We start from the raw sequence: 11,655 nt of genomic DNA, 5'->3' as shown, positions 1-11,655 counted from the left end.
TGGCGGCGGCGTGGCGAGGGCCGATCATTGCCGCTTGCGGCTATATTTTACATATTATTCCCCTTGAAAGTTCCCTCAGAGAGTTATAATGATCACTACTTTGCTTAATGTCTTGGTTATAATAACTCCTTATTGGTGAATACCTATAAAAGTCCTGTTTGTCCAAGTTAAAGAATCCCATGCAATATTTCTACTGTTTTGTCCCACTGTCTCCTTTCCTGTGCTTTTATTGTGGAGGGCCCTCTTTCTCTCAGGTTTGTGCTGTTTCAAGCCTTAATCCTTTTTTCTCCGCTTCACTGACTTTGTTGAACCAGTTTCGCCTCTTCTGTAATTCTCCCACAGACACAGGCCCGGACAGTTTGAGCTCTTCATCAACCTGAACAACACGTTTTTATCAGAGAAACGACATTATCTGAAGCATCGGACGGGAGACTCCTCTAGATTTACAACGACTGTAAAAAATGCATTCAAATAAACCACTCCCTTTTGACCACAATCCAGTTCAAATCATTTTAAATAGTGAGAATTTTGAAGGTATTTGGTGTCATTTCTAGAAACAGGACTAAACTATAATTTCTCCAGGACTAAGTACGAAAACAGGACCAACCAAGACCAAAAGATGGATTTAACTGGAGCTAATCTAGAATTAAAACCAGACTAGAACAGTTTATTATAGGATTCCACTTGGAAACATTGTCTAATCTGCACCCGAAATATGTTTTTATTTCATTAAAGTTACAATACAGTTACTATTCTTCAGGTTTTGACTAGCTTTATCAAATCAAACCTTCTGAAATATAAAGTAATGTAACATACATGAACAGACAGGCATTTTACAACACTTTTTTTTATATGAAATGACTTAAATCTACTTTTAAAATGGTCTCGATTAGTATTCTTTTAGTCTTTTCAAGATTTTATACAGTCATCTATTTTTTTTTAATTATTTTTTTTATTGAGATAGGGACATTGCGCAGTAGACATGGACCTAAACAGAACAACATTTTCTAAGCAATATAATCTAATATAAAGTGCAACTATGGGCCAAAACTGCATTTATCAGCTATATTTTAGTTTTAATTTGCAGGTTTCAAAGCTGTATCTTTTCTGTCTTTCTCTGCATCACTTGGGTCTAAACCAGAGGATCTTTACTGCTCCCTAGTGGATTAAATCAAACATGACTGTCATCGTTCATGGTCATCGCTGCATCTTGACATTGCTTTTGTAAAAAACTCTTTAAGCCGACAATTTTCAAAAACTATAAAAGCGATAACCGTTTGTTTTGAGATCCTTTATTCCTACATGACAGTACTATAAAACAGTACAACTCTATAAAATGTAGAAAAATATTAATAAACAGCTATAAAAACACTTTAAAACATCAGGCATTTCCCCCAAAAAATAAAAAAAAATAAAATCTGTACAGGCAGGAAACGCCGAGTTGTCCCTTCAGAGTAAAAGTCCAAACACAAAGAACTTCCCTTTGATGAATTCGGAACAGCAATAGAATTCTTTGTAATGCAATGTGAGATTCTCCACATTGACTTTAAAAACAACAGAACAAAATGATATGCCACACTTTTAAATAAAAATTAAAAATGCCCAAGAAAATTGCATACACTAGACTCTCTTTCTGCAGTTCATTTATGTGGAATAAGAGTAGTAACAGTAGGAGTAACAGTCGGAGTGCAGGCTACGTACTGTAACTTTAAAGGAGATGTACTAGTTTTTTTTAGAAATGTCTTTAGTCCTTGCACTGTAACAAGTAAATCCCAATTTTACATTTTGTTCACTGCACAACGCAAAATTGATCTCAAACGGCTTAATAATAGAAGCTGGTCCATTCACTTCCTGTTCAAAACTGCAGAAGTGACAAGCCCCGCCTCTTCATAGTGATAAGCCCCGCCTCTTCATAGTGACATTTCACCCTAACAAGCAGCAAATTTCAGTTACCCGTTTTTTTTTTTTAAGTGGCTATGTGACATTTTAGAACTCGACACGCGTCACTCGGAGTCTTGCGTAATGACAGGGATGTGGGCGGGGCTAGGTGGTAGGTGAAAACACTCGCGCCTCAGTTGCAGGACGAAACAGTATCAACTCAAACGTGCAGGAATCAATGAAAAAATACATCTAAGAGCAAACCAACGACGAGGAAACGCAGTTGTAACGAGGTTAAAAGCTCGTTAACGTTGATTCAGCGCGACACAATACGTCTCCTTTAAAGATACTGTCGTTTCTCCCTCTGCATTTGACCCGTCCTTCGGTGCCGCTGGGTTGAACCTCATCCCCAGGTCTCGAGCCGGAGGAAGAGGAGTGTCTCGTCTGGAGGATTATTGTGCCCGCTTTATGTTGAAGGAGGAAACCAGGACAACAGAAGGAAACCCACCCAGACACGGGCAGAACGTGCAAAATCCACACGCAACCACCCTGCCACTGTGGTCTAATAAAGTCAGACGCCCTTCCTGAACCAATCAACACCAAATTACAACAACAAAAACATGTCCGTCAGGTTTAATACGTCAGTTAAACATGTTTATCTTGTATGTAAAATATTGAACTACAAACCCCGCCTTTAAAAGAAACACATTTTTGCCCGATTTTCTCAACATAATACCTAATACTAGCGACTAGACTTTTGAAAACTTGTGATGAGGCCTGACAGAGCAGCCGTGGAATGAATAATCCCTAGATGTGGACTAAATTTGCAAAACATTTGGCAAAATGTATGAATTTGTACGATTAAGATGAAGCGACGTATGTGATGCACGAGTCGCCGCACGAAGCTTATACACTTGTTTTTCAAATAATCTATGGAGAAGAAAAAAAAAACAGAAACAGAAAACGTTACTTCCACAAGAGCCTTTGTGTACCATGAGATCAGGCCCCTGCGATCTGATTGGACGCTTGTGAAAGTCTGTGTTTTCGCGGCCTTTTGCATTTCTGCATCAAAGTGCTATGTAATATTATTAACAGTAAATATATATATATGTTAAAACAAAAGTAAAAAACGACAAAGGCTCAAATGGGTCCGATCGAGTCCTTCACACGAGTGGCCGCGAACGATCGGTAAATCCCTTTTGTCCGTCCATTAAAAGTTCGTCTTTCTCGGAGTCCGCGGCGCTGACCGGCCGTTCACAGTGACATCACGGGCGCGTCCGGTCGGTGCAGTTCCGCCTTGCACACGGTGGGGGCGCTGCAGCGGAGCGAGGAGACCGTGGGAGGCTCCTCGTCGCCTGAAACGACAAGAGGCTTTCGTTAGAAACCGACGCGCACGTAAAACAAAGTACTTGCGGCTTATATTTGGACGACTAAACATGATCCAGGGTCCACGGTTTCTACTGCACAGCGTTGACAACCTGGACGCGCTTTGTCGTCAGACCACGTTTGTATCGACGCAACGGTCAGAAATAACTGTAAATCTAATTTTGACTGCGCAACATATACAAGTAGGACCTTTTTTGGACATGTATTAACAAAGATAGCAAGGGCGGGCTTTATAAAGGTGGGCAAGCTAGCTTTACTGTCGTGATCCCGAGCTCATCCCAAGGTTCTCCAGTCTTCATAGCGTCTACCTCTTCGAGAACCATTACCACCATCCGTGATCCAGAATGATCTCTCTGTATCCTTAGACAGATCGATATCGGTCCGCCCACCGTGCTGATTGACAGCTGGATCAGCCAATCAGGGACGCGTATAGTCCGTCTCAAAACAAACAAGGCTGCAGAATCAACTTCTAGCCCCGTTATTATCGACAAAAACGGCGAGTAAAGCGCTGCGAAGATGAGGCCGACGGATGGACTTTGCCATGGCGATAAACAACGACGAAACTTCGGGGAAAGTCGTAGAAAGCAGGAGTTTCGTACCGAGTCCCGAGGAGGAGGACTCGCTGTCGGCCAACGAGGACGAGTCGACGTGGTCGTGCGACAGGCCGTCCATGAGCGGGATGGAGAGCTCCGACGACGGCACGGACGAGTCGTAGATCCCGGAGTCCCGCGGCGGAGGCTCGGGCGGAGAGGGCTCGCCGTCGCCCGCCTGGTCCTGGTCCCGGAACGATCTGGGATGGTCGGCGGAGGGAGGGGCCTTCACACACGGGACGTTTGCCGAAGACGCAGCAGATGAGGAGGACGAGGGAGCGGAGAGGGAAGAGCTGCACCTGTGAAACGAAGACGAGCGAGAGGTTTGTGAGGCGGAGGGAAAGAAAAGGACCAAAATACCACTGTTCGAACCGCGAGTGGAGGAAGTAGATGTTTGAATCGGTTTCACTTGTTCCTAGCTCTCACTTTCGCTGACTTCGAGGGGTTTGTATCGTGCAGAAAGAGGAGCGCCGATACTGAAATAATGTATGGATCAGGCATCGATTCCCCAATTTCTGATACTGATTTTCCGATACTCCAATTCAATCATTTTGAGAACATAAACACATTTCACCAACTTCCACACAGTAACTCCATTTACTTTAAAGCTCAGAAACGACAAAAGTTCTTGTAATGTGTGAAAAATTATACTATGAGCAGATTATTATTAAAGGGTTATCAAAAGTTCCTAAAAGTTTAAGTGATTTTAAGGAAAGTGACCTGGTATCTTCACATTGGTAATGGAATGTTTTTTTCTAACCGTGCACTCGTTGTTAGGGATTGGATTATTGACAAAGACTATAATCCCAATATGAAGGTTTTAGTTGAGGTTAAAAGTGGACGGAAAGCAAAATGAACCACAAAAAGTGCAGAAATAACAATACATCCTCTTTATTTTACTCAGGTTTAAAGATGAGACAATTATGTTCAAAGTCTCACAACATCTACATATTAGGAGTTTAGAGTTTTACCTGGAGGAGCCGCTCGGCAGCGACTGAGAGCCGCGTCGACCCGGATCATAACCGGGACTGTAACTCGGACTTAGACTGGAGCTCGTGGCTGACCCGGGTCCGGACCCCGGTGCCAGCACGACCAGGTTCTTCCTGTTCGGCGCCGAGTCCAGGGTCTTGGCGGCGACTTCGTTCAGGACCAGACTGGACTGCGCGACCACGGCCGGGGCCTCGCAGGGGGCGGGGGGCGGGCCGCGGTGGTGGGCGGGGCTCCCTGCGTGCGGGTGCAGCTGCTGGTCGAACCAGTCGGGGCTCTGGGAGATGAACTGGTGCATGTTGCAGATGGAGACGTAGAGCGAGCGGCCCGACTTGCTCCGGAAGTAGTTCCTGCGCGAGACGTTTGGCGGCGCCGCGTCCCACAGCGACGGGTGCGACGAGTGCAGCCGAGAGAAGAGCTGCGGCAACTGGTCCATCAGCTTCAGCCTGGAAACGGCGTTAACACGTTTGAAAACAGGATTAACTAAGCACAAGCTTCTATTCTTGTATTCTTTAGCGCTGAAAACCTTCCATTAATAATGCACAGACGTCTTTCTTTTAATTATGGACCACCAAGTTCAGTGTTTTTGTGCTAATAATAATGATGTTCTTGTATTGATGGCCCGTCGATACGAGCTTTTTACTAAATCCGACGCAGATTAAGTTAACATGATGTGATGAGGGCAACAAAATGTACTTTTTGAGCTTCAAACCATTTTATAACGTTGTTCCTTTTCCAAAACACGTGGCGTTCGGCTTCATTGACACTAGTTCGAGTGCCGTAACTTGCCACACGCTTTGACCAATCAGAGAAACGCGTGTCTAAACAAACAGGGCGGTTTACGGGGGGAAAGGGAACCGACAATAAATTCTGCAGAGTAAACAAGCGACGCACTAGACTCTGGTAATCTGAGGTAAATAAAGCTCTATATTTGGTTAGTGGGCCGTTCTGCTGGTTAAACCGGGTCTCGCTCGGCGTCCCTCACCTCGGCGCGAGGCTGAGCGCGGTGGGGATGTCGTTCTCCGTGGAATAGTCGAAGTAAACGGCCATGAAGCGGCTCAGCTCCTTCTCGCTCTGTTTGGCCAGTCGCAGCTGCTCCGAGATCATCGCCACGGCAACCAGGAACAGGTCGCCTCCGCCGCGGTCGCCGCCGACCGGCCCGCCGTCCTTGGAAGCGGGACGGTCGCCGCCGCCGCCACCGCCACCGATTGGCCTGCTCTCTTTGGGGGCGGGGCTACTGCCGCTGTTGCCGCGGCGTCCGACGGGAGTCTTTCCACGGCGACTCTTCCTCTCGACGAAGTAACTGTGACAATGATTAGAAACGGATATGAGAAAAACGAGTGCATCTTATAATGTTGTTTACTTTTCTATTAAAAATGAAAAGAATAAAAAGTGCTGCTCAGAATCCTCGAGATCAAACGATGGTCGGTCGGGTCATTTGGAGTGTTTCATGTGCAGCGTCTCGTTTTGAGTGTTCAAATAAAGCTTCAAACAAAACATCAGCTTCTGCTTGAGACGTACGGCCTCCGAGCTAAAAGTGTCTCTAACGACGACCAAACATTGATCTCATTTGTTTTAGCGCTACCCAAACTTTTGTAGCTCTAAACCTTTAGCACGACACTTTTACGCTCTTTACTTCTGTGTTTACCGAAGCCTTGATCATGTGACGTCCTTGATCATGTGACGTCCTTGATCATGTGACGTCCTTGATCATGTGACGTCCTTGATCATGTGACGTCCTTGATCATGTGATGTCCTTGATCATGTGACGTCCTTGATCATGTGACGTCCTTGATCATGTGACGTCCTTGATCATGTGATGTCCTTGATCATGTGACGTCCTTGATCATGTGATGTTCTTGATTTCAACGCACTCTTGAGGTGGTGGGATTGTTTGGCTCGAGACGTGGTTCATTTTGTCCGTCTTTAATTTTAACTCCTTTTAACTCCTTTCCTCAACTCTTTAACTCCATTCCTCTTTAACTCCTTAACTCCTTAACTCTTTAACTCTTTTTAACTCTTTAACTCTTTAGCTCTTTAACTCCTTAACTCCTTAACTCTTTTTAACTCTTTAACTCTTTAACTCTTTAGCTCTTTAGCTCTTTAGCTCTTTAACTCTTACCGAAGTCCTTTGGAGCAGACGGTGATGATGAAGTCGGCTTCGTCGAGCTGTCGACTGAGCCACGACATCTGTCCTTCTCTGCACATGTCCAGATGCTCCCACAGATCCAGCGCCACCTGGAGGCCACACGAGGCGTTCAGAGCCACAGGACAAACCAGTGCCAGGTACAAACGTTTAGAGCAGGAGGACAAAGACCGCCCTGTTTCAGTGGAACAGTGACGTTTGGGGAAGATGTATTCTGTAAAATGTTTGTATTGTAGGTGTGTATTTGGACTGCACAGTGAAGCACATTTTAATTGAGATCAAGAGTAATTTCTAATCAACAATGATCATTTGGGTTTTTTTAATGGAGAGGTTTAAAGACGATTCTGTGTCAGCTTGTGATTTTGGACAGAATTATATATTACAATTTAATTTAATTTTACATATTCTATTAATTGTAAAATATTGTAATATATTGTATTTTATTTATTTTATTTATTTTATTTATTTTATTTATTTTATTTATTTTATTTATTTTATTTATTTTATTTTATTTTATTTTATTTATTTTCTATTATAATATATTATTTTATTTTGATATTTATTTAAAAACCATACTTGCAGCAAACAATTGCAAGAACAAAACAAGAAACACACAAAAAACTACATTTAAAAGGACAGACAATTTTTGTATTTGCGTTAAACGGAAAGGATTAAAAGTCTGTATTGTTTATGTTCAGGACATTGATATTGAATGCCATCTTCATTTATTTTTAATGAGACAAAATTAAATTGAAAGTGGTCAATAGTGACTGATGTCTTTGCCCAGCTCTAGTTTATCTTCAGACATAATTATAATCACCATCTTAATCATATTTAAACATCCATGTCGGGCCCTGCTCAGTCACAAACACGGGCAGTTAAAGGTGCACTGTGCCACTTTCCTAAGGCACCTTTAAACAACAATAATCACGTTATGGGGCTTGTACCTCACAGCCGCAGAAGTCCTGCAGGAAGTAAGCGAAGGCCTGCACCACGCTGCTGTGTTTGGGGCCGTCTCTGCTCGAGTGGCACAGGAAGACTTTGGGGCGGGGCCAGGGGCGCTCCGAGATCAACGCCGCGCTCTGGTTGGACGACTCGCTGCTCTCCTCGTCCAGGTGGCTGTAGATGTTCTCTGCGGCGGAGAGACGGGAGGAGGAGCGTTCAGGGGCACAATTTTTATGAATGAAATGATCAGAGTACCAGGCAAATGTGCTTTAAACACATTTATTCAACTAGATATTAAACGGAAATTGTAGTTCTGTCCATGTACAAGAAGTTTAAAGATGGAGCTTCTTCAAAACTGTCATTTTAATTCTTAATCGAAGAGGCTCCTGGCGGCAAAACGCATCCACGCTCCGAAACGCTTGTCCGGTTCTCTTTTGCGATTACGCTGAATAACAATAAATGTAATTCTGAGAAGGATCACACACACACACACACACACACACACATCTGTTCAACAACGTACAAACCAGTGAAATGTGCTCAGAAACGTCCTTTTGTCACACACATTTCAGACTCTGTGACTTTTAGGGTCATGTTTTATCACTAAACTTATCGCACGCACCACTGTTTGCTCTAAATATGATCTAAATATGAGCGCGACAGGGCTGTGAATGTTGAGTATTTACGTATATCATGTAGAGCAGAGAGTTTATACTTCGTACGTGTCATCCTACTGCATATGTTTGCCTCAGAATGTGCGCAGATATTATCGAGCATCGGCCCTGATTACGCCTCACACTTCTGCTCCGGGACTCTCCGCTCGCTCGCTGGAGTGTGTCGACTCATCCGACTGTTGTGTGTCTGAAACGCAGCGGTATAGTCCCCGTGTTGTTGTTGTTGTTGTTGTGTATTTGAACTCTGACCTTGCTGCTTCTTGCGGCACATGACGGTGAAGAGCGTGGCGAAGGCGGACATGACGACGAGGGGCACGGTGATGGCCATGGCTCTGATGGGACCGGCCCACGGGGAATGGACTGAACACAAACACAAACACAAACATCGTCGTCACGTACACGATCACGCCGGCGGTTGTCAAACTGTAGCGAGACGGGAGTTTACCTTGACTGACGTGGAACTGCGTCTGCCTCCTGGTGGCGTTGTCGTCGTCTCGGAGCTGAAAGCGACAAAACCAGGAACGCGAATGAACAAACGGCGTGCTGTTGTTGTGTTGTTGTGTTTCGTTGCTTTTAATGGCGGCGGGCAGCGAAGTGAAACAGAGTATTTACTGCCACCTACTGGAGCTGTACGTCTTCAGAGTATGAGAGAGAGAAAGAAATAAAGAGAGAAAAAGAGAGAGAAGGCAACAGAGAGAGAGAGAGAGAGAGAGAGAGAGAGAGAGAGAGAGAGAGAGAGAGAGAGAGAGAGAGAGAAGGCGAGAGAGAAAGAGAGGAAGAGAGAGAAGGTGAGAAAGAGAGAAAGAGAGGGAGAGAAAGAGAGAGAGGGAGAGAGAAAGAGAGTGCGAGAAAGAGAGAAGGCAAGAGAGAGAGAGAGAGAAAAAGAGAGAAGGCGAGAGACAGAAAGAGAGAGCGAGAGAGAGGAGAGAGAGAGAGAGAAGGAGCGAAAGAAAGAAAGAAAGAGAGAGCCCGCCCTGATTCAAATAGCTCTAACCACAGGGGTCTCTGAGGGGGCGGAGCTTGTACCTCGATGGTGTAGGTCCCTGGAGTGACGCCGCGGACGACACACGTGGTCCTGGCCTGGTTCAGATCCTGACGGAAAAACATAAGGTTCATAATAAAGAGCCGAGAAGCAGGAGCAAGTCCAGATCCAACTCACAGCCTCTGTTTCTACTTTACAAACACAATCTAAGATTAACAAAGAAAGAGAATGCGGCAAATTAACTTTTATTTGTTCTTAGATGCCTCTTAATTGTGTAAAAGTTTTAGAATGGGTAAAACAAAACAAAACATTGGAGGCGTCGACGAGAGCGTCGTGGTAAAAGATACGCTCAGCACAGACGTGTGCAGAGGCAGATAGTGCGCTGACGTCTAGGGACGGACCAACATGGGAAAGGACCAAGCTAAAAGTGATGTGTCCATCCCGGAGACGCCTGTCACCATGGCAATGTCAAATAAATATGGGAAAGAGTGTCTGGAGTGTGGGCCAGTGTGGAGCAGTGTGGGCCAGTGTGGAGCAGTGTGGGCCAGTGTGGGCCAGTGTGTGCCAGTGTGGAGCAGTGTGGGCCAGTGTGGAGCAGTGTGGAGCAGTGTGGAGCAGTGTGGGCCAGTGTGGGCCAGTGTGGAGCAGTGTGGAGCAGTGTGGGCCAGTGTGGGCCAGTGTGGAGCAGTGTGGGCCAGTGTGGGCCAGTGTGGAGCAGTGTGGAGCAGTGTGGGCCAGTGTGGGCCAGTGTGGAGCAGTGTGGGCCAGTGTGGAGCAGTGTGGGCCAGTGTGGAGCAGTGTGGGCCAGTGTGGGCCAGTGTGGAGCAGTGTGGAGCAGTGTGGGCCAGTGTGGAGCAGTGTGGGCCAGTGTGGAGCAGTGTGGGCCAGTGTGGAGCAGTGTGGGCCAGTGTGGAGCGGTGTGGAGCAGTGTGGGCCAGTGTGGAGCGGTGTGGAGCAGTGTGGGCCAGTGTGGAGCAGTGTGGGCCAGTGTGGGCCAGTGTGGAGCAGTGTGGGCCAGTGTGGGCCAGTGTGGAGCAGTGTGGGCCAGTGTGGGCCAGTGTGGAGCAGTGTGGGCCAGTGTGGAGCAGTGTGGGCCAGTGTGGGCCAGTGTGGGCCAGTGGGGTTTTCCATCTGGCGGATCACTAAGCTCGGAGAAAATGTATAATTCATGTCAGCAAAACTGTTAAATTGAAAGAATAGAAATGAATGTTTTGTGATTTCAGTCATGTCTTTGTGATTTTAAGGCATTTTTAATCTGCTTTAATAACACTGTATCCGGGGGCGACAGTCGAGCGCAGGAAAAGGCCTTGAATGAAATCAAAAGCGTCCTCACCGGTTTGCAGCGCTGGCTCCTGAAAGGCCCGTCCTGTCTGAGTTTGTAGAAAAGGTGGTACGCGCTGAGGTGAAAGGTCGGGGGGGCGGGGTCAAAGGTCACGTGGAGATTAGAGCCGGACTGGGACACGTTCAGAGACTTGGGCTTCCAGACTGAGGCGAGAGGAAAAAAGAAAGAGAAGAAAGGAGAGGAAAAATGTTAAATTTAGAAATGAATCTTTTTAATTTTGATACATAACGTGAACGAGCTCGAACTCACAAGGTTTGCACACGAGACTCTCGGCCCCCAGCAGCACCGCACAGGCTGGAAACAGGAACATGAACGTGTCATTAACAACTGGGGATTCATGCCCCCTACAGGTCGGACGACTCATTGCACTAAAACGCAGTTGAGATAAATATGTTTTGAATTTTGTTGAAAGTTATGAAATGTTATCACAGAATAGCACTTTTTTTTTTCACAGTTTATAATTTCACTTCCTGGTTGTAATTGATGGCATCACACAAGGAATTTACCCAGCAAACACTGGGCCAAAACTTATCTAATGTAACATTTGTATTTAATTTGACAAATAAAAATATATGAGCGACTTTATTTGGTTGAATTCATGTTTCGAGAGTCAAAAAAGTTGTTTCTTTGTGTAAATTCTGCATAAACTTTGACTGGAATGAGTGTCCTTGATGTGATGTCACTTCCTGTCATTTTCTACAGATTTGTCAACAGGTATAAACACA

General features: G+C 45.4%; 1 protein-coding gene across 1 annotated transcript in view; it reads right to left on the bottom strand.

Annotated features, from left to right (window-relative positions):
- Nucleotides 1-2,854: 2,854 nt before the first annotated feature.
- il17rd (interleukin 17 receptor D) overlaps nt 2,855-11,655 on the bottom strand; it is a 39,645-nt gene continuing 30,844 nt past the window's right edge. The window contains exons 6-16 of the mRNA XM_072439963.1: nt 11,180-11,224; nt 10,922-11,073; nt 9,633-9,698; nt 9,052-9,106; nt 8,856-8,966; nt 7,935-8,119; nt 6,964-7,079; nt 5,827-6,144; nt 4,826-5,287; nt 3,864-4,153; nt 2,855-3,233 (exon numbers count right to left, since the gene is read on the bottom strand). Of these exons, the coding sequence (XP_072296064.1) occupies nt 3,133-3,233; nt 3,864-4,153; nt 4,826-5,287; nt 5,827-6,144; nt 6,964-7,079; nt 7,935-8,119; nt 8,856-8,966; nt 9,052-9,106; nt 9,633-9,698; nt 10,922-11,073; nt 11,180-11,224 (1,901 nt within the window). The 3' untranslated portion in view covers nt 2,855-3,132. The remainder of the gene's footprint in view (nt 3,234-3,863; nt 4,154-4,825; nt 5,288-5,826; nt 6,145-6,963; nt 7,080-7,934; nt 8,120-8,855; nt 8,967-9,051; nt 9,107-9,632; nt 9,699-10,921; nt 11,074-11,179; nt 11,225-11,655) is intronic.

The sequence above is a fragment of the Eucyclogobius newberryi genome, unplaced genomic scaffold (assembly GCF_026437365.1).
Source record: "Eucyclogobius newberryi isolate DKJ021-1_F unplaced genomic scaffold, fEucNew1.0.hap1 SCAF_11, whole genome shotgun sequence".
In the NCBI taxonomy this organism is placed as follows: domain Eukaryota; kingdom Metazoa; phylum Chordata; class Actinopteri; order Gobiiformes; family Gobiidae; genus Eucyclogobius; species Eucyclogobius newberryi.
The sequence above is the reverse complement of the archived record's forward strand: the minus strand, read 5'-3'. Positions and strand labels throughout refer to the sequence as shown.